Source organism: Capricornis sumatraensis, chromosome 12 (genome assembly GCF_032405125.1).
Source record: "Capricornis sumatraensis isolate serow.1 chromosome 12, serow.2, whole genome shotgun sequence".
NCBI classification, from domain to species: Eukaryota; Metazoa; Chordata; class Mammalia; order Artiodactyla; family Bovidae; genus Capricornis; species Capricornis sumatraensis.
The window spans coordinates 36,217,064-36,241,231 of NC_091080.1; the positions used below are offsets into that span (position 1 = coordinate 36,217,064).

The window sequence follows — 24,168 nt, forward strand, 5'->3', positions numbered from 1 at the left end:
AACTGAATCAAAAATGCATTTACACACTGCTTCCCTCATCAAGAAAGTCTTTAAAAAAACAATTTAAAAGTTATTATAGGGGGGAAGGGAAGCATTTGAAATAAACAGTGTGCTTACTGACAAAACCATGTCTATTCTGTCACAAGCTCTGTATCTCATTTTAGACCACAGACATTTTCACAAATATGTAAACCTGATCTGTGGCCCACAGTTTGAATTGTTTTTGTTTAATTGTTAAGCCGTGTCCAACTCTGCTACCCCATGGCCTGTAGTCTACCAGGCTCCTCTGTCTATGGGATTTTCCAGGCAAGAACACTGAAGTGAGTTGCCATTTCCTTCTTCAGGGAATCTTCCTGAGATAAAAACTGAGTCTTCTGCAATGGCAGGGAGATTGTTTGCCACTGAACCACCAGGGAGACCACCACACTTTGAATACCATGTGCTAAATGAACATACTGTACAGTAGGAGAAATTTAATAATACAATGATCTGTCATATATATAATTCACATCCACAGTTCCCACACAAGAAGAATACAAGAGAAAAGAACATTTTTTCAAAAAAAAAATCTTTTCAGATATATTATATATGAATATACATATATAAAGTACATACAGTGGGATATATAGACCTAGACATTGATAGACACATAGACTCAAAGAACAAGAAAGAGAAACAGAGGGTCAGAGAGCTGAAATACTTGCTTCAAGGTCACAAAGCCAAGGCAGAGCCAGAATTTGAATTCAGATCAGTCTTATCCCAAAAGTCAAGCTCTTTACAGAAAACCAGGATACCAAGTGGAGAAGGCAATGGCACCCCACTCCAGTACTCTTGCCTGGAAAATCCATGGACGGAGGAGCCTGGTAGGCTGTACTCCATGGGGTCGCTGAGAGTCAGACACGACTGAGTGACTTCACTTTCACTTTTCACTTTCATGCACTGGAGAAGGAAATGGCAACCCACTCCAGTGTTCTTGCCTGGAGAATCCCAGGGATGGGGGAGCCTGGTGGGCTGCCGTCTATGAGGTCGCACAGAGTTGGACACGACTGAAGCAATTTAGCAGCAGCAGCAGCAGGATACCAAGACTGGTTTGACTCAAATAGTATTTACATAGTAATTTACAAATTTAAACACAGAGAGTCAGATATAGTAGTTTAGTTATAAAAGTCCTAAAAGAAGCAAGTACAAGATGGAGCAAGAAGCAGCATCCACAAATAACACACTTGACCACTGAACAAGCTGTCCTCTCTGACCAATCCTGTTGTTCAAAGAGTAAGATAACACTGGTCTATCTAATCAGATCAACTTACATGGAATGAACATATTGCTTTGCTCATATCTCTATTGCCAAAACGTCTTGCTCCACATTGCCCAAAGTTCTCAGCTACAAATACACAGTTTCACTTTTGCCAAGTCCTAAATGGTGACAGGAATGCCTATGTCATCGAGTTCTTATACTAAAGGAGAACACTGTATTTCTTTTATTCTAAGGAATATTTTTCACATTTTAACATTTCTGAAATCAACATATAACTCATAACTGATACATACATTTAACGTAGCTGTGTTTCTTCATTCCCCATCAAGATGTGTTATAAAATCAGACAACAATCTAGCAGCATAGCTAACAAAAATGGTTTTTAGTCCCCAACTCATGTCCAACTCTTTGCAACCCATAGACTGTAGCCCACCAGGCTACTCTATTATTTTTATTATACTTGTACAAACAAGCACCAGATGAACCTGGTTTGTTTTGGAAACGGCTACATTATAGAACTTTTCTTTATATACTTATATACAAATATACACGTTTAATGCATTGTTTTTTCTTCTCCCTACCCTTTGTTGACCTTGACCTTGACTTTCCCAATTGAAGTTTTGCCATGCAGTTTTGCAAACGATATTACATTTCAAGAATGTGACTCCTAAGGGTGTTGGGAGATTGATGTATATAGAACGCACTAATGGAACACAAAAATGGAATTGCTTAACTGCCTCAAAAGTTAGAGAAGGATCTGCAGTAGAGATAAAAGCCTAAGCTAAGTCCAAAAAGATAGGCAGAAATCTGCCAGAAAAAAAGTACTCCTAGAAAGATGTTAACTACTTTATAATGTGCCGATTTAAATTTCCAGATCTGGAATGTCCTTAACTCCACTCTGTTTACTCAGCAAATGCCTGCTCCCCTTGAAGCCAATTTCAAGAGAATCCTCCACTTGAAGTCTTTCCTGACTCCTGCAAATAGTTCATCACTTCCTCCTCTCTGATACTGTATTCTAATACATACTTCTACTCAAGGTCACAAGAGAAAAACAAAAGCAGAGCCAGAATCTGAATTCAGATTAGCTACACCACAAAGGTCTGATCACATAGTTGTTTTGTTTTCTTTTTCTTATTTATACAGTGGTCCCTTTTTCTAGAATTTGAAGTCCTTAAAGAAAAAAATCATCTTTCCAATCTCACTCTGTCCCTAGGTTTGATTATAGTATCCCTAAGTAACTAGAAATAAAAGTATGTTTAAATTAACATCCCTCTCATCTCCATCAAGTATGATTATTATTGCTATTATTAAAGTAAATATCTCAATCTTCTACAAACACTGCAGCAGATATAAAATTATAATTAACTAAAGGAAAGAGTTAATTATTTTAGTCCACTGTTTGGACTAGGGGTGACACCAGTACACATGCAATGCCTTTGAATGCACAGATGAAGGCGGAAGAGAATAAAAATACGAGGGAGACAGAGGGGAAAAGCTGAAGAAAGGATAAGGATAAAATGATTCAAAGTAAGAGAATATGGGCACTGCAAAAGGAAAACATTGTAACTCCTCTGTGCCTAGGTTTCCATATCTGAAATCAAGATAATCTTTGAAATCTTAGCAAGATAAGCACTAGCATTACAGAACTTTAGTATTTTAGTATGCAGTTATGTCTTGTTTAAAATATGGTATTCCTGATAATTAATAGTGAAATTAGCAACCTAAATACAATAGAGAACTCTTATCGTGATAAATAAACCTCCATGAAGTGTGTGTGTGTGTGTGTGTGTGTATATATAATCTGCTCTCCAAAGAAAGGTAAGGTTACTTCTGATTTATGGTTTTGGTAAACAAGGCATACATGGATTTCCAGAAAGTATATTTTCATATAAATTTTTAATAGTTAACTTACAAAAACCAGTTGTTTAATTCATTAAGAAACTATCCAGCAAATTTTATAAGCAAAACATGTTAGAAATAACTTCGTCCAACTCTTTTAAAGCAACTACATTTTATTCTGCTTCTTCAACTCTGTAGCAGTATCTACAACTTGCCTTCCAAAGTATTTGCTGACAATAAAATGCATTTTAATTTGTTGCAATATTGATTTCCATGAATTATTTAGGCAACTTTTACCAGGGCAGGGAGAACAAGTTTTTCCCTAGTGACTTGTGGTTTTTAAATTGTTGCTATTAAGTCAATGCATTAGTTAGGTTGAGGTTTACTGACATGTAACAGGAAAACCCACAATATGAGTGTCTCAGACAATATAAATATTATATATAGGTCTGTATGTCTAAGTATATTCAGTATTTGAATACATAGTATATACACACTACACACACATGCATAGGCATACATATTTCTCTTAAAAGAGAGAGCATGCTGGAGTATCTAGTAGTTTCTTCCTATACTCCCAACAGTTCATCAACTTTTGAGATGTCCCCTACAAATCAATGCTGTAACTCAGTGCCAATAAAAATATAAAGCAAGCCATGTAATTTAAAATTTTCTATTAGCTACATTAAAAGAAAAATAGAAAATAGGCAAAATTAATTTTTATTTTATTTAACACAATGTATCTGAAGTATGATTTCAGCATATAATAAATATTTTTAAATTATTAATGACAGATTTTACATTTTCTATATCAGCTCTTCAAAATCAAGAGCACATTTTATGCTTATGGAACACTGCAAGTGCTCACTTAGCCACATGTGACTGGTAGCTACCATATGACTGCACAGCCCTACACAGATCAGGTCATCTTCCAAAACTCAACTCAAACATCATCACTTTCATGAAGTCCTCCCTTGATTCCCTTGGCACATTTCTCCCTTCAGTGTCACCACCTATTCGCTAACTTACTTCTATCACAGAATTTACACTTTCATTGCCTGCATTTTTCACTCCCTACACTGCTATAAATTCCAGGGTGGGGACTGTGGTCATGATCACTATATCCTCAGACCTTAGAATCACACATGGTGTAAGTATTCAAAAAGTATCTGTGAAATAAAGTGGTTAGTTATGTGGTCAGGTATGGCATTAAAATGAAAATACATTATTTCTTTTATATACAAAGATAATAAATTTGAGCCCTAAGATACAGAATGCATTATAACAGTGATCTAAAACCCCAAGCACTATTTCACCAGAAAAATCTCTCTTGTAAATGTCTATTTCCCATATTTTCTAAGCAGGGCATCTTCAATTTATTTCAGAGTATGGCAGCATAATTTTTCAATGTAATTGGGTGCAGCTGTCATTCTGAATGACAGTTTGTCATGCAGTAACTAAAATACATTAGTTTACCTTTCAGTGTGTAGATCACTTACAAGTTTAAACATTATTTTAGAACAAAAAAGCCCAGGATAATGAAAAAAAACAGTAAATCTGACTAAAATCTATTTGCTCAACATACTTCCTATCAAAGTATCTAAATGAGTATGTTCACATAGAAAAATGCTTCTTCGTAGCTACACCACCCACCCCTAAAATAAGGCAGTCATCCTAAAAAATGAGTATTTTTGATCCTAAAGCCCAGGATGAAAAAATGCTAAAGGTTCAAAACAACTCCAAGACCACTCAGGCTATCTTGTTGAACTGTGACCAATTAATGTAGTCAGTCCCTAGGTGGTACTAATGAGACCAAAATAATGGGTTACATTTCCATTTGAATCTAAACTTAGTATACAGTCAGTGGTTAAAAGACTGCACCTACAGTCCCACCCAATTAAGGTCTGCTGTCTGCCATATGGATAACAGCAAAGAAACAAGCAGATTAACAGATTAACACACAAAAATAAAGGAAAACATAAAATTGACACCTTAGCATATTTTATTAATAGGCTCAGAAACTCCAAAGAAACGAAAATGTGAAAGTCACACTGATAAACATTAATCATTAAATCTCAACTCTTAAAAATCATGAAAATATACAACTTTATAAATAGTTGGAGTATTATTATATATAACATTACTTGACTTAGTGTCACAATTTTTTCTTGAACGTTCTTTCAATTTTGTAATGTTGGTAATGGAAAAACTATAATTTGATTTGCAGAAGGGAAAAACCACGGTCCTTAATGGGGTGGGAGGGAACAGGATTTCCTTACAGAGGAAGAAGTTTAACAAAACAGTACTAATACTAGACCAGTTAAGCAAAACAGCTTATTCATGGCGATCCTGATACTGAACTGTATCAGGAGCACTTGAATTTTCTTCTAGATTTTAGAAAACCATTAACTGTACTTTGATAAAATGTTAAGAAGTCTGATTTTATAAGACTAAAAAAATTAAAAATAACTTTCAACACCCTCAGTTCTGTTCATCTCTTCACCTTTTCTCTTACTGATGAACCAAAAATGCCCACATAAACAGAACTCCTGAAATAACTCACTTAATTGGACTCTAATAAATTTTACCATTTCCCCTGGGCAAGCTTGAAAGGGCTTTAAAAAACATTAAGCCAATAAACACTCATGAAATTAAAAAAAAGATGTGGGGCGGATTTCTACATGAAGAAATAAAGCTTATCTGACTGTAATTTGTAGTTAACATTAGGGGATACAACCATGGAAGGACTCCCTCATTCCTTCTGTGTGGAAAGCTTTTCCACTCCTGCCCTTGTTATCCTGGGAAACAGTTACTTGTCCTTCAAGATGCAATCCAAAGTGATCCAACCAATGATAACTTTCCAGACTCCTCCAGGCAAAGGCAGCAGAACCATTAATATTTCCAGAGCATTTTGTTAAAATCTCTATAGTATCACTTTTTGCCAATGGAATCTGTGTGTCTTTTCCTTCCTTTTCCTGTACTGAGTGTTGAGTTACTGAAAGCAGAGACTATAATTCCTTGTTATATTCCCAATGAGTATCTTGACTCTGGCAAAAGAATGCTAGGTTAGGATTACTCAGTAATTTATTTAATCATCATTTCAAATGTTCTGAGTGTGTAGGAGTATTTTTTTTTTAAAGTATGTGCCTTGATGAGAGTTGTAACCTCAAAATGGGCTGAGGCAAAGTGGAACTACAGGCACAAAGATAAAATTAAACAAACAAAGAGTGGATTGACAATCTAGGTGATAATTCAAATTTGGTGAAAAGCTATGGGATCTGACCCATATTCTTTCTTCACCTATGCAAGTGACAGAGTCAGACTATTTACCAGAACTGAAGACTCTATGACTCTGTGTGTGTATATACACACATACACACATCCATCCTCCCCTATGACTCCACATATGCGAGTGTGTGTGTCAGGTTATTCACCAGATTTGAAGAGTCTATGACTCCACGCATGTGCATGTGTGTACACACATAAACACATCTATCCTCCCTTCTCCTCAAAAAATAAAAAAAATAAAAACTGGTATGTTAAAGCAAGAAGTAAACACAGAAATTTGGAAAACCAGAATAGCCTGGAAAGAAAAGATTCATATCCAAGCCAGAAGTGACAAAAACAAGCAAACTGTATCAAATGTGAAAAAAATCCTCATTCAGAGAAAGTTCACTAAGCAGCACAAAACTTCTAGATTTTATGTTAAGTACTCAGGATACCAAGGTGACAACGCTCTGATCTCAAGGGATTCAGAGTCCCTATGGCAGTCCAACAAGTGAAAACAAACAATTAAAATAGATCAGGCAATCTGAATTACTTTAAATCTGAATTATGTACAAAGTGTGATGGGAGAGCACAGGATGGGAGAAAGTGCTTTTAGGGGGAGATCAAAGAAGGCATTACTTAAGAGGAGGATAGAGTTAATTCTTGAAACATGAGCAAGAGTTCTTTAGACCAAAAAAAAAAAAAGAAGACAGGATGACTTGAGAAATGCAGTGATTGTTTAGCAAGTAATAGTCAAGACAGTATAACAAAATAAACATTCTTCCCTGATGACTCATATTTCATAAGCTTTAAAAATAATTTAAATATTTAATTTAAATTCAAGGACTTTTAAAGGGTAATCAAGCTATAAAAAATCATTACAAGTCAAGTAAAATAATTCTATGACATTTTATAATAAAATACTGCTGATATAATTAAAGTTGCAAGTACTTCTCCTCTTTTAAAATACCAGACTTAGTTTAACCCTGAAAGACAATGACTATTTTTATTTCATTGAAGAGTTTATATATTCCATGTCAAGATAATAAGATAATGCATATTATATGCTAAATATAGTGCTTGGCATGTAAAGATTCAATAAGTATCATTTATCACTGTCATCATCATTATTAAAGCACAACTTAGAACCTCTAGCTTTGAGTCTAATTTCTGCAACTAAACAGATCTGCAACCTTGAACAAACCCCTTAATTTTTGTCATAGTTTAGTTATTATATTGGAGACGGTGATGGCACCCCACTCCAGTACTCTTGCCTGGAGAATCCCAGGGAAGGGGGAGCCCGGTGGGCTGCCGTCTATGGGGTCACACAGAGTCGGAGCAGCAGCAGCAGTTATTATATTAAAGTATAGTTTTTCAAATATATTTATTTGAAAGGGCTTTATTTCAAAGGGCTTGTTAGAGGATTTTAAAAGCATGAGGTATGAAATCAAACCCAATTTTATAAATGCCAATTCCCTTTCCCACACGTGAGAAGTTTTAAAATAACACTAAAAATACTTATGTGCCATTTTAAAATCAGCTGTAGCTTATTTCTCTTAGAAAGTGGAAGTGGTTGCTAAAGAGGAAAATATCTAGACATTTACCCTTCCATAAAATTTTCTATTAATCAGTGAACTGAAAAAAGAGAATCATAATTATTGGAAATGGTATCACCTAGACTCTATTATAACTCCTTCTATAATTCATTCATCTGTTTTATCCAAGCAAACATGATTTATGCGGTGGTTCATCTGATTAACACTAAAACATAACACATTTACTTTTTCCATATAAAAATATCAATGCATACATTATTTCTTTTTCATAGTAGTATCTAAAATATCCACACTTTGCCTAGTGAAAAGTTGTACAAATGAAAGCTAGTTAACATTAATAATACTGTATAATCAGTACCCCCAAACTCAAAAATTAAAAGTTCACAATGTAAGTCATTAGATCATTTTCTGTACATATCCATCAAATTATCCTGCATTCATTTTATTTTCTGTGGACCGAGTCCTCTATGGGCAGCATTTTTTACCACAGAATCACCTCACTAAAGCTGGCTGGTCCCTCACCTTTCAGCACCATCTCTTCATGTAATGCAGTGCTTTGGGATAATTTCTAAGTAGCTATGTTTTGTTCAAATAATGCAGAAGACGATAGTCTTTGAATCTGAAGGCCTGAGTCTGAGCTATGTAAACTGATACCTGGACAACTGACTAATATTTCATATTTCCTGCAGTATTAGTTTCCACATTTGTAGAGAAGAAATTGCACCTGAAAAGGAAGTGCTTCTGAGGATGAGTTAACACAGCACAATTCTGTAAGTACCCTGTAATCAGTTAAGAGCTATTAAAAGATATACTTACACTAATATTATTTTCTAAAACAACCGATCACAAAATATTTTCTAGTCCCCCACCTTGCCTCAAGGTTTGCTACTGAAAAATTTTTCTAAATATTTAAGCTAATACTCTAAGAGGGAGGTATTATTTACCCAAGATCACCCTTCATGTCCTAGTACACATCCACAAGTGACATTCAGCTGTCAAGAAAGGAAGAGATAGCAGGGATTCTAGGCAAAGGAAGCTGTCAGTGTTTCTTTATCCTATTTGTTCCCCAGTTTTTCATTATGATAAAAACCCCAGACACTGTTAAAGACTATGCAGGATTCAGGATAAACTCCTCTATGTTTCATTAGGAGATCATGATCTGTGGACACTTGAGATCCCTTCTCTGACAGGTTCACCAGTTCAGGTACTTCAAGTTAAAACAGAACTCAGTTTTAGTTAGATCATTATTTTCTTTCTATAATCAGATGATGATCAGACTCAGGATAATAAAAATAACAATAGTAAGTACTACACAAAGTTAACTTTGTACCAAGCACATTACACATATTAATTCATTTAATCTGTGCAACAATCTTTGAGGTAACCCCTTTATACATAAGGAAACTGAGGTAAGTAAACTTTTAATGGCAGTATATTTCACAACACAGACTTAAAATTACTTAACCTTTTCCCATTGTTGACCATATACTTACTGCAGATTTCTTTTTATATCATTAAATTTCATTTAACCCTCATACTCCTCAACAGGTAATTTTTCCTTAACCTAAAGAATGAATGATTGAGGAGACAAAAGAACTGTATACAGAAAATTATAATACACTGATGAAAGAAATCAAAGATGACAAACAGATGGAGAGATATTCCACGTTCCTGGGAAGGAAGAATCAATATTGTAAAAATGACTACACTACCAAATGCAATCTACAGATTCAATGTGATCCCTATCAAATTACCAATGGCATTTTTCACAGAACTAGAACAAAAGATTTCACAATTCATATGGAAACACAGAAGACACTGAATAACCAAAGCATTCCTGAGAAAGAAGAATGCAGCTGGAGGAATCTACCTTCCTGACTTCAGATTATACTACAAAGCTACAGTCATCAAGACAGTATGGTACTGGCACAAAAACAGAAATATAGACCAATGGAACAAGATAGAAAGCCCAGAAATAAACCCATGCACCTATGGGTACCTTATTTTTGGCAAAAGAGACAAGAATGTACAATGGGACAAAGACAGCCTTTTAAATATATGGTGCTGGGAAAACTGGCTAGCTACATGTAAAAGAATGAAATTAGAACACTTCCTAACACCATACACAAAGATAAACTCAAAATGGATGAAAGACCTAAATGTAAGACCAGAAACTATAAAACTCTTAGAGGAAAACATATGCAGAACACTTGATGACATAAATCAAAGCAAGATCCTCTATGATCCACCTCCTAGAGTAATGTAAATAAAAACAAAAGTACACAAGTGGGACTTGATTAAACTTAGCTTTTGCACAGGAAAGGAAACTATAAGCAAGGTGAAAAGACAACCCTCAGAACAGGAGAAAATAACAACAAATGAAACAACTCACAAAGGATTAATTTCCAAAATATACAAGCAGCTCATATAACTCAGTATCAGAAAAACAAACAACCCAATCAAAAAGTGGGGTAAAGACCTAAACAGACATTTCTCCAAAGAAGACATACAGATGGCTAACAAACACATGAAAAGATGCTCAACAATGCTCATTATTAGAGAAATGCATATCAAAACTACAATGAGATATCACCTCACACTGGTCAGAATGGCCATCATCAAAAAGTCTACAAACAATAAATGCTGGAGGGATATGGAGAAAAGGGAGTGCTCTTTCACTGTTGGTGGGAATGTAAATTGATACAGCCACTATGGAAGACAGTATGGAGATTCCTTTAAAAACTAGGAATAAAACCACCATATGACCCAGCAATTCCACTCCCAGGCATGTACTCTGAGGAAACCAAAACTGAAAAAGAGACATGTATCCCACTGTTCACTGCAGCACTATATACAATAGCTACAACATGGAAGCAACTTAAATGTCCATTGACAGATGAATGGATAAAGAAATTATGGTACATATACATGATGGAATATTATTCAGCCATAAAATGGAAAGGATTTGAGTCAGTTCTAGTGAGGTGGATGAACCTAGAACCTATTATACAGAGTGAAGTGAGTCAGAAAGAGAAAGATAAATATTGTATACTAATGCATATATATGGAATCTAGAAAAAATGGTACTGCAGAATTTATTTGCAGGCTAGCAATGGAGAAACAGACTTAAGAGAACAGATTTATGGACACGGGGAGAGGGGAAGAGAGGGTGAGATGTACCGAAAGAGTAACATGGAAACTTACATCACCATATGTAAAATAGATAGCCAATGGGAATTTGCTGTATGTCTCAGGAAACCCAAACAGGGGCTCTGTATCAACATAGATGGGTGGGATGGGGAGGGAGATGGGAGGGAGGTTCAAGAGGGAGGGGATATATGTATACCTATGGCTGATTCATGTTGAGGTTTGACAGAAAACAACAAAATTCCGTAATGCAATTATCCTTCAATTAAAAAATAAATTAATTTAAAAAGAATGAAGATTAATAAAAAGAACTTCTTAAATTTCTTGATGCATATCAGGAAAACTTCATTAAAAACAGCTGTAACATTTTACAGACCCTATAACATCATTTAAGATTATTTTAGCATGCTGATGAACACTGGTAGTTTTTTTTTTAATCATTCCTTTTTCATGGTATCTCAGTTTTACCTTATGTTCTTATTTAGTGAATTATTAAAATAATTTGCAATGTCTTTTTCTTGAAATTTATCAAGCCCTCTGCCAAGTTAATATTTCTCTTAAGATTTGCCTGATGATACTTAATACCTAAAGTTTTTTCTTTTAATTTTAATTCTAAGTATTAGTTAGAAATCACTGGGATGCAGCAAAGAGAAACCTGATTCAAAATAGCTTAAGCAAAACAAGAAATATATTAGTCTAATGCACTGAAAAGCTTGGTAATATAAGAGACTCGAAAGGCTCCAAAGATATCATTAGTAATCTCTCTCTGGTTTCTTGGAGCCTGTATAACAGCCCCATCCTCAAGCATCCTCTGCCTTCATTGTAGCAGCATGCCAGTCAAGTCTAGACTTACATTCTAACATCTTAGCAACTCCAGTAATGAGCATCTTCTTTCTCCAGCATAAGGAAAGGAGTTACAAAGCCTTCACAGATGTGCAAGTAGATATTTAACCATAATGTTATTGATGGGTCAAGTATAGTCTCTCTTTCTAGTCCAGGAAAGCAGAAAGAAGTCCAGGGAAAGCTCAAAGCATGCAAACCAAACATCAAGAAGAGAAGACTTCTCAAAGTAGTATCAAAAATTTAGAAGGAATGGATGCTAGGAAGTTAAAATCAACAGAAATGTGTAACATTCTATCCCTTGGATCTCCAACCACCTATACATTCATTTCTTTCCACATATATAACTTCTTAAATATCCATGTGTAACAATATTACTATCTTAACCATAACAGAAAATGTACCCATTACTTCATCATGGGTGGGAAGGCAGGACGGAAGACAAAGACAATGCCAAGTTATTGGATTCAACAAATCTGAAACGTTTGTATTATGAATGTTATTCTACAGCAGGTCCAAACATGAATTTTTTTGGTGGTACCTCACAATCTCACAATATATATCTACATAACAAATGTATATCTATATAATAAATGTAACTATCCCCCATGTAATTAATACACAATGGTAAAGGAAAAAATAAATAATCATAATGCCCACTTAGAAGAGTGGAAAATGTAAATATGGAGAAGAAAATCAAGAGGACATGACTGTCAGCTGACCCATGAGCTGGATATGGGCAATCCGGCTCCTCACCCCCTCCCCTGTCCTTTGAATGTACATTCTGTCTATTCTCCCCACAATGGGAAACAGCCTTGAGAGCAAGGTGGTATGGAAACCATCTGGATGGTACAAATGAGCGAACTCAGTTAAGGCCTCTGTAGTTTAAAGATTCTGGTAGGCAGGCGTGGAGACCATTCATCTTGTGGCTCCCAAAGACAAGCCTTACACATTCTCCTGCTTAATAAACCTGCCAGTGACCAATCTGGAGTGGTCTCCCTCTTTTCTTTGATATCTCCTTGTGCTCTGTGCAATATGGATCAGTTCACAAACCAACAGTAAACATATCATGGTTATTAATTCAAACCAACAGACCATATACTACTGGTCAGAGTAGCAAGAACTGCCTGTCGTAGCAATGGAGTCTCTTGGTCAACCAATCTGGATGCACCACCATCATCATGATGGGGATGCACCACCCCCTCAGAAGACCTCACTTGTCCCTTATCCTCTATGGCCTCAGATCTTCCTTCTAGCAGCTGTGCTGTTTTAGTAGCCCGCTTCCTCTTATTGAGGCTGAGAATTGCCTTAGAAGTAAAAAGAACACGAGACTTTGTTTACCAGGCTTGAGGTTACCCTGGAAATAGTGCCCCTAAAAGCTCAATAAACTTTTGGTCAATTTACTTCAGTCAACTGGTTGAACTAGCAACCAAAGCCAGAGATCTTGTCAAGATACCAAACTACCTTTTAAGTTTCATAGCAATACTGAATCTCATAGCAATAAGCCTTCACATTACTCACCCATTAAAACCCTGTTTAATGATTTTCCTTGAAGCAATGTGAAATAATATGCTGGAAGAGGAGGCACAGCTACCCTATCATTTGTTCCCTGGTTAGATCCTCTTTCAAAACTCTTTAGTTACTGGACTGTTACCTTGGTCAGCAGACTGGGACTATAATGGATGAGGTGCTTGAGAAAAGTTGTAAACAAGAACTTTGCCTGAGTTTAATTTAAACTCCCGTCTTTCCTCTTACTAATTTTAGCACAAGGTTAAAATAAAAAATCAGAATTTCCAACCTTCAAGATTCTTGATTTTCTGATTCTCTTAGATGGCAGCTACAAGCAGAAAAGGCCTCCTTACTTGGAAAGACAATCTGTTCTTCCCTCTCTTCTTCCAAGCACGCCAGCTTGGACCAAAGAAAATTCCTTTCTTATGAGGCAAAAACTGGCCAAAACACTTGAGAATCCCTAAAGTTCCAGCCTCAGTAGCTCTATGGCCAAAGACAACCCAGGTAACAATCGAAAGAGCTGTTTCATAATTACTTAAAAGGAATTGCTGGGGGAAAGCAGTCCTCACTGCCTTGCACTCCATTTCAACATTCAGGATCTGTTCCCACATTGTCCCACTTCCAGTTACTAATGTCTACGCTAGCAAGGAAATTTTTCCAAGTGACAAAAATGCAATTTAAGCTGACTTGAAAGTAATAACAATAATAAATAATAAACTTTACAAGAGAGACGTCATTGGTTAGAAGATGATCACCACAGACAAAGAACTCCAGGTGCTCAAGTAGCATCAAGATATAGGTCTCTGGGGACCTCACTGGTGGTCCAGTAGTTAAGAATCCACCTTCCAATGCACGGGACAAAGGTCTGACCCCTGGCAGGCAAACTAAGATCCTACATGCCTTGGGGTATCTAAGCCCAGGGCCCTGCAACCACTGAGCCTGCAGGTCATCACTAGAGAGAAACAAAGATCCTGGAAGCTGCAACTAAGGAAATAACTTTAAGGAAAGTGGGGTACTATTATTTAAAAGGAGAAATGTATGCAAGATAGACAAAAAAGAAATGTCCACTATTCCTGACAAATAGTAACAATATTTTTAATTTCTATTCAATGCCATATATACACACATAATTTGCTTAAAATAACGTGTTCTTAGTTATGAGTGTATATATCTGACAATATATACCGAAAAACAATTAACAGATTCTTATTTATTCCAAGACATCAGTTCAAAATAATATTTACTTATATAGTAATACCCTACATAGAAAACATTCATATATAGTCAACAAATATTTCTAATTGTAAGAACAGGAAATACATTAACTTTATATGAGTCATTTATTTCAAGATCTTGTTTCTGGACCCTACTGCTAAACAGAATTTCAGAAACTTGCCCTCTACTGCCTAATAATGGTGTTCTGTACATTCTCAAAATTCAGTTAACTTATCCAAGAGCCAGAAATACAAAATAAATAAATTAATTATAGTATACATAACATAGCCTTCTGCCCTCATAGAGTTCACAGCATAGGCAATGAAACATGTATAATTAACTAGAGACTAAACACCACACACAAAACTAGAAAATGATGGTTATATCTTTGTATAATAAGGAGATATGCTGACACTGGACAAAATATCACAATTAGAGGCAATAAATGAAAAAAACCTATGAAACTGATGCAAACTACTATTAAAGTAAATAATAAAAAATGTGGACAACTGAATTTTACAATACTGCCACATCAGTGATCCAAAATGGAAGCTGAGTTTACTGGAATCAATAAATTTGACACTGTATTTGGAGAATGTAGAGCAAAAGATGAGAACCTTGAGATACATTTAATTAACCACAAAGTATTTGCCAAAAACTGACTAGCAATATAAAGAATACTTATTTAAAATTACTATAACTTGATCACAAACACAGAGAACACATGCTACTTAGTGGTTAGTTGTACTAATACAACAAAACTAACACTTTAAAAGAAAACCTCAGAACTCCTCAGGATATTGAAATTCCCAACATTTACATACACACTCAATTTAGTTTTCTATACCTAATAATTAGAATAAAATATAATTCAAATTAATGTGAAAGGACTTACATATGAACATAAAATGAAGAAAATTCTATTTTAATATAAAAAAATGTGGTTCTGTTGATATTAAGGGCATCCATGACTCAACAATCTAACTACATATTTTTAAAAGAAATTTAGTTCAAAAGCAGAACACATCTTTTGTTCATGAAATTATAAATATCTTTAAAATATAAATTATTCTGATTATGAAGCTGCAGATGAAAAAAATTCTAAGGAAGAAAAGTCACTGTCACATTCAAGTACAGAAGGGAAAATCTTTTAAATTTCTTTTTAACAGTAATACCACAATTCATATATCAAGAGTAGAGAGGAACTTAGCACATAAAATCCCCTCAAAGTATCTTGTTATACTTTTATTACAATATACAGTATATCACTTAGAATGTAAAAAAATTATCAAAGGAAATGTTTTCTACCATTAAAGATACACTAGTATATTGCATGATTTGTGAAAAAATCAAATGCTATAGATTTATACTACCTAAGACAGCAATTCCCAAAAATAAACCTATTGTGAATTAAGTAATCATTAATGTTGTATTTTATCTGCTCTAAAAATGTTTATATTAAAATCTATGATAAGATACTTTTATGTTATAAACAAAGAACATGTTATGTATACATAAAATTTACTTCAAGAAAGTAAAAACCATATATATATATATATACACACACACACATATAGTAAGCAATGGTTAAGTAGTACGCCTAGTATGCCTATTTTATAATTGAAACAACCAACAAAATTCCTTTTCTATAGCTAAATGCTCTTATTCTGCCAGATTAAATAACACCTCCCAAAGCCAAACTTTGCTGATGATCAGTTTTTTCCATTGGTAAAGCTGTAATCCAAAATCCTTCACAATATATTCTCATTGTAATTTATGTACAAATTATACTTACTCATATCCCTGATCCTATCCATCTCATATTTGCATGTTTCAAGTGAACTATAATATCATCATACAAATACATTCATCTGCAGTGGAAATTACTCATTTTATTTCTCATTCCATTGGTGATTCTTCAACAAATTCCCATAATCCACCTAACAGTGGAAATGGATCTCTACCTCTGGCCAAAAAACGACCCAAACTTACAACCATGGCTGTATTAAACTAGTCTTATATTTTAGTGTATACTTCAACTTTGCTCTGTGAAACTTTTAATTCTTTGGGTAAGGGTATGTGAGAAACCTAAAAACCAAGTATTAGTAGTTTCATCATATAAAAAAAAGAATATACAGGAAAAAAATATTTTGACAAAGGTGGCTGAGACAGGGTTTTAAGGCAGGAATTGTTTTGAAGTTTCATTAGTTCTTCTTCCTTTCTTTTCTGTCATGAAAAGCATTGTGATACATATTCCACCATTCCCGACTACATTTAATTTAATGTTTTAAATTAAGATCAAAAACAAAAAACTCATTTTAAGAGACATTAGAGGCTTCCAACCTTTAGCAGGTCACAGATAGCCCTAAATTGATTTTACTGATACACTCATTAAGTAAACAGAATTAAGTTTGATGGATTATTTTTAAACATATTGATCTCCAAATATTTTCTCAATCAACAAATTTTCACATGACACTTTCATCATGAGTATATGGGAAAGATAAAGCACTAAACCTTCCACTCAAGAAATATTACACTGCAAATGACTAATGTGCATTCCACAATCAATATACTTAACAACTTAATAGTAAATAGATGCTTTTGTCATTCTTTTCCTCAGAAGTTTCCATCAACTGTACTCTTTAAGTACGTACAAAGAAATTTTAAACCTGATTTTTAATGCCAAAAACCAATGCAGTTACATCTTAAGTGGATTTGGGGATGTACCATGTCAGTATTACCTTATTTCTGGTTACTCTAATTAAGCTTACCAGTAAAGTTAATCTTTAATAATGTCTGCATACGGAGACTTCATGCCAGATTTTCAGTGCACTGAAGATAGTGAAAATTCTTTTTCACCTCAACAGATACATTTCACTTCCGTTCTTAACCTACTATATCTATAGAACCCCATCTGTTAAGAACTGATCCAGCATACATTGGTACTGCTGCAGAGTCCAAACTGGTTACACATTCAAATCAGTTTCCAGCTTTTAACAGTCTCTATTGCCTCTTCTCACAGAAAAATGTATTAGGTAAGCATATAAATACTTCTTAAAATAACCTAAAATCACATCACCTAAGATAAAAATGGTATTAGAAAACTTAAAAAAAAAAAAAAACTTTAAATGTTTTCTTTTAAATTTACAGAACAGTATCTGCTAACCTACTAACATATTTTGAGATTTCATCTCTTTAAAAAAGGCAAGTACTGACCTCCTATTGGCTGCTGGTTAAAATTAAAATGTCCAAGAAAACAGTATTTCTATTAGTGTTTTGAAAAGAATTTGTTTAAACCAAGGAAGTGACAGTCCCCCAAACTTATACTGACTTTTTTGTGATTTGTTTGAAGGGTACACAGAAGTACAAAGAAATGTTTGGTACTCAAACAGTAATAAATACAACAAAGAAAAGTCAGATATTTTCCTATCTTCCACTTGACACCCAAGCAAGAAAAAAACAAAAAGAAAAAAGAAAAAAAAAAAAAACAACCCAACAGCTTTAACTTTTCTGTACATTTAAGAGGTACATATACCATAGACATTATCTAATCCCTGTCTCAGGGCACTGCTGCTGCAGCTATCTTTTCAGTTTCCCAATAGATCAAATAAAAATAATTGCTTAGCTGAAAATTCTGACTGCATGGGTGTTATCAAATCTCCTTACAAGCATATTTTTATATTCCTGTGACTCCACATCAAATACAATAGTCAACTGATTGCTCTTGATTTAAGCCTTGCCTTCCAAAACCCAACCTGACATTTTGTCAAAGGCTAAATATTGCAGAGGAAACTGTTTGAAAAGCTGTGCTGCAGCAAAAACTGCATTTAAAAGGCATTAAAAAAAAAAAAGAACTAATCTTAAGTGAACTAGTCTTATTATCCGAAATCTATGATTCTCCTCTCTTTAGTTCTTCCCCATGTCTTTCCCTGACATCTTTTAGATTCTTAGCCTCTCCGTAGATAGATATCGCCAAACATTAAGTCATACACAGTTCTGCAGTAACTCTTTCTTATCATGTAAGAAACCAAAGCCTAGGACTGAATTTAACACCTTTCCTCTCGTCTTTAGGCACATGCCACGCTCTCTGAAGGCAACCATAGAAACCAACCTGTATGATTAGGTGTCCCCACATTTTAACACCTCACGTGCACAAAAAAATGACTACGAGGTCAGTGTATTCAGGGCCGTATTACAAAGAAAGAAAGGCTACCTAAAAAGAGATGCGGGCGGGGGGGGGGGGGGCCTGGGGAGGAGAAACAGCCACAACACTCTCCAGCACAGTCTGGGAATATATTTAAAGGCAGATGCAAAACTGCATCATTTTCCTCCTCGTTCGAAAACATCACAACCCAGCTGCTCAAGTTGGAGCTAACGTGCTTCTCACGTTTCAGGAGCACCGGGGAATTTAGGCTCCAGGGGCAAGGCTTCCATCCTCCGAGAGCCACCGCACCGACAATTATGAGTGTGGCAGGAAGGACCCCTGAGAAAAGGAGGCCTTCCTCTCCCCGTGACCAAAAACTCTCAAGAAGACCCAAACCCTGCACGGCCAGGGACGACTGACGACTCGCAGTCATGAGAAGTGATCCTAGGCGGTGCTAAGTTGGGCACTGCGCTCAGGTGGCAGGAGAGGACCGGAAAAGAGAACGGCGAGGTGGCGTGGCTCTGGCAGCGCGCAGGCAGCTCACCCGCTGGGCGATACCCGATGGACGATCTGTGCTCGCGGGGACGCGCTGCTTGTGGGACCCGGGGAGGGGGGTGCAGGGGTGGAAGCCAGCGCCGGGGGAGGGGGGCAGGCCGTGGGGGGGCTGGGAGGCAGATGGCGAGCACGCCTTTCCCCTTACCAGGTTGAGCACCGTCTCCACGATGTCCCTGTTGCTGACCTCTCCGACCTGTATGAGTCCAATCAACACTGCGAATTTCATCCGGATGTTGCGGATCGGCACCGAAGGGTTAATCATCCCCGCGGGCAGCACCACCGAGCCGGAGCCGGACGCCCCCCTCAACTCCCCCATCCCGCTGCCCCCGCTGCCACCGCCGCCGCTGCCCCCGCCGCCTCCGCCGCCGCTGGCCCCGACGGCGATGAGCCCCACGGGCTGAGGCTCGAGCCCCGGGCCCGGGCCCGGCTTCTCGCTCGCCATTTGCCCCCCTCCTGACGAGAAGGGAAGAGCCGAGGCGCCGCCGCCGCCGGTACCGTTATACCTGCCTCGGCCCCCGCCCCCCGGCCGTCGCCTCGGAGCCCCAGCATCCACCAGCGCCGCGGCGCCGGGCCCGCTCCCCGCCTGCGCCTCGACCCGGCCCGCTCCGACGCCCTCCCCGGCGGAGGCGGTGGGTTATTCTCAGGCTTATTCCCGGCGGTGGCGGCGCCGCTAACCGCTGCCCGGCGAGCGGCAGTGCCCGCCCAGCAGCTGTGCCGCTGCCGCCGCCGCTGCCTCCTCACGCTCCCCCTCCCAGTCGGTCCGGCCCGGCCCGCCCCCCGCGGAGATGCTGCCGCCGTTCGGAATAACCCTGGGGCGCGAGCAGCTGACCGCGGCGCTGGCCGGCGCTGAAGCTCAGAGCTGTGACTGACGCCGCTGCCGCCGCTGCTACAGGCGCCACTGTTGTTGTGAAGCCCCGACGCCGCCGCTCACTCCGCCATGTTGCCGCCCCCTGCCTGCGGTAGCGGCCACCGCGCCTGCGCAGAGCCTCCGGGAGGCGGAGCCCTCGTGCACCCCCTCTTTCGCCCTGCCCTCCTTCCCCTTCCACCCACCCAGCCCGACACCCCTCGTCCCTCCCCCAACCGCCCTGAACCGATAGACAGGTGAGCAGGTGCATGGGGACCGCTGCCAGACACTGGGGCGAGCTGGCAGAGGCGGGGCGGGTGGTGGTTTCCACAGAGTTTTTCCCTTGAGGGTGGATTCTCCCTGTGGGGAAGGACACCCCAGTGTGTGTCTCGCCTTCGCTGCCACCTCCTTATTCCCTCGCTATCCTCTTGCTAGGAAGGAGGTTCGTCATTTTCGTCGTCGCATCCAGCAGCTGCTACAGCCAGTGCCACGTGCCTTGTAAGGTAGGGGAGTGGCAGACGACCTCTTTCTGCCCCCTCAGGCCCTTCCCTCAGTCCTGTCCGCCTGCCTTCCTTGGAATTGCCCAGTGAAAAAAGGTGGCTGGCAAAGCAGAAACGAACGCACTGTGGGGAATAATCCTGCATTGTCTGGGGAAGGATACAGATGGAGTATAACGGGTCTTTTTCTACAGCCATCAAAGAGGCTGACACCTGCACACACAGGCATGACTTAAAATAGAACTTGTCAAACAGTGATCCTCTCTGGATGGAGCTCTGAACAACAAACAGTTCTTGAACTCACCTCCCAGACTAAAAAGGCTGCACCGTGTGACACTGTGGGGTAGTAGGTGGTGGGAGCGACAAACCCACATTTAAAAAATCCTTAACGATCCTCAGGTATGATGCCAACTAATGATGTGCCCCTTTTTGTCAGGCATGTACAGTTCAGAGGATTTGAGAATTATCTTAAAATATAAGTAATTCTCTGCCAGCCTTAATTTGTGGTTAAAGTAATAGATTTCTGTGTCTTCACGTATAGAGAATGAAAACAAAAAATAGTTTTACTTTTGAAAATTAAAATGTACACAACAGTCTTGCCGCTCGTGTCGAATTAAAACTAAATAGGCAGGACTGGTGTTTATCTTGAAATGAAGGATGTGTTTTTTTTTAATATTTCATGAGGTATACCCTTTTCAATAGAAATATATTGTCAGATACCAGAACTTAGGTATCTTGAGGTATATTCAAATCATTTTAGCTATTAGGTATCTTGAGGTATATTCAAATCATTTTAACTGTCATCTCAATTGAAAATAGTCAATATACAAACCTGTCATAATCTGATTTGTTAGTGCTCATGTTTAAATGGATTGGCTAGTCAAGTTAACTCCTGGGATATTGGGATGCATTAAAATTCTAAAGTGCCATAAGTCATGTATACCAAAATTCCTCAAGACCGGTGCTTGGATTAGTCCTTGATTGTGTGCTTCTGTTTAAACTTTTCCTGAAGTAATTGAATTATTAAAATAGCTCAGCAAAAATTTCTGAAAGAAATGGTGATTGGTATGTCCATATAAATTAAATAGCAAGTGAATTATAAAATGTTAGAAAGATTAAAAGTGACCTCTAGATCTTAATAGTGTGATTCATGTTGATGTATGGCAAAACCAATACAGTATTGTAAAGTAAAATAAAGTAAAAAAAAAGAAAAAGAAAGAAAAATCCTGTGACGTATATCCACCTAGTACCTTTTATATGTCCCAAGTGAATAGCATCTACTTTTGTAAGCACTTTTTTCATGTGCAAGTTAAAATGATATATCTATCTTATATCTGTAAATCCAGATTGAAAGGTCATCACACTAGCTTCTTTTTACCCCGCTGTTCAATATGACAGCAGGTTCTACTTCTTGCTACTTTTAGACTTGAAAAAGTGTTCACCAGTTCCCTGGCAGCTCCTTGAAGTGGGTGTGGCATGGTGGAAACTACACAGACAACTTTGAACCACACTCACAACTAACCACCTGTGCAGTCTCCTCAAGTTATTGAACTCAAGTCTTCTATTCACTAATAGGGATGAGATTATCTATTCCACAGGGAGTGAGAATTCAATGAAATAATTTCAACTCAGCAGCCAGCATAGAGTAAATATGTCCTTGTACACTTGGTATACAGGAACAATCTGTGTTGAATTACCTATAAACACTAGTAAGAGCAATTATAACCACATGCAAGTCTTTATAATTGCAGTTACATGTGCTATAGTTTCAGTACTGCCCTCTGAAACATAAAGTTTAGAAAATTCAAGCAGGTCTGTTTCCTTATAGTCAACAAAGCCTCTTTCTAACAAAGACACAAATAACTTAGCATTTGCATTAACAGTATTTTGAAATATAAAAGAGATTATCTATAATGTTCATTTTAAAGTTTCCAGATTAAAAATATTTTATGTAGTAAATGTCAATTGTGTATGCATTCATGCTTTAATAGATGCATACCCATACTTCCAATGGACAGTCCTTCAAAGATAAGCCCATGAAGCTCTGAGTTTCAAGAGGCAATACTGTGTAGTGGTTGTGAACACAGGCTCCAGACTCAGTGGAACCGGGGTTTCGATTCCAGTTTCACTACCCACTTATCCATGTGATCTTGGGCAAATGACTTCTCTTCAAAGCCCCAATTTACCCAACCCAAAGTAGAGATTGATAGGATTAAAGGATGAACGGAGCTAATACATTTAAGGTATTTAACATAGTAGCAAGTGTCGATAAATAATGTTTCCTTTCTCTGGCTGTGGGAAAAGACTACACTGTAATTATTTGTGTGTCTCCTGCACCTTATATGTGACCAGAAAAAAAGAACGAAAACAGCAGTTGGCTAGGCTAAATGTTCCCATTCCCTTCAGATGTCATTTAAAAAGCAAATTTCTTGCTTTCCTCTAAGTTTTATCTGAACAAAGTACTCCAAATCCTAGATGAATTTAGACAGTATAAAACAGAGGGAAGCTCTTACCCTGAACCTCCATCTTTAGAAACAGATTTTCTGTTAATGTATCCCAAAGTTGAATTAATTTGCTTTGGTTTGGTTTGGTTTGGTTCTGGGTTTTCCAGCAATATAACACCAGTGGTTCATGTAATGCATAGTGATTCATACTTGATGTGTAGTAGGTTCTCAAACAATTTTGGTTCCATTCCCTGCTTACCTTAAAATTACTGTGAACTGAAACAGCAGAGTTCTGCTTTATTGTTGTTTTGTTTTGTTTCTAGCCATTCTGCTTCTAGGCAGCAGCACATAGCCAGTAGTAGCTTTGCAAGTAGATTTGAAGATATCAACTGCAGAACTGTACAGATCTATTTTAGATTTAATTTAGTTTTATTTAAATTTTCTATTTAATTTTCTATTTAAATTTAATATGCTAGGAATTTCTTAATCCTGATTACATCATGCAAAAAAAATTGTCTTCTTCTTTTTATTATCTTATTATCTGCAAATCTGAGAACAGTCCTTCTATGTCTCCATCCAAATATTTTATCAAACAGGATAAAAACAGTTCTGTAGTTCCTAGAAACATTCTGATTGAAATCACATTTTTCAAACTGTGCCTCCCAAGCCAGTGGTGAGTCACGAAACAGATTTATTAGGTTATAACCAGCAGTTTTCTTAATGAAATATAATAGGAAAATATAGACTGAAAAACATGACAGTACATCCATTTTTTAAAATTATGCACGTGCACATACTACATACATGTATGCTTACTGGATAATATGAAAAATCTATTTCTTACTGCAAGTCATTGTCAAGAAGCTTGAAAAACACTAATTTAAGTTGTATATAAACACCTGTTTGGCATAATCCTTCAATTATTAAATAGCTACCATCCTGTGCTGAAAAACAGGCCATATTTCTCTAACTTGTCCAACAGAATATCATAAGGGTCCTTGACAACTAGTTCGTTGAAGTCTGGATGCACTCTGTTTCTCTGAGCAAAAT

At 37.3% G+C, this 24,168-nt stretch overlaps 1 protein-coding gene across 4 annotated transcripts in view; it reads right to left on the reverse strand.

Moving 5' to 3' along the window:
* NBEA (neurobeachin) overlaps positions 1 to 19,775 on the reverse strand; it is a 664,301-nt gene extending 644,526 nt beyond the window's left edge. For all 4 annotated transcript variants that reach the window (XM_068984682.1, XM_068984685.1, XM_068984684.1 and 1 more), the window contains exon 1: positions 19,479 to 19,775. In XM_068984682.1, coding sequence (XP_068840783.1) covers positions 19,479 to 19,775 — 297 coding nt within the window. The remainder of the gene's footprint in view (positions 1 to 19,478) is intronic.
* Positions 19,776 to 24,168: the final 4,393 nt, after the last annotated feature.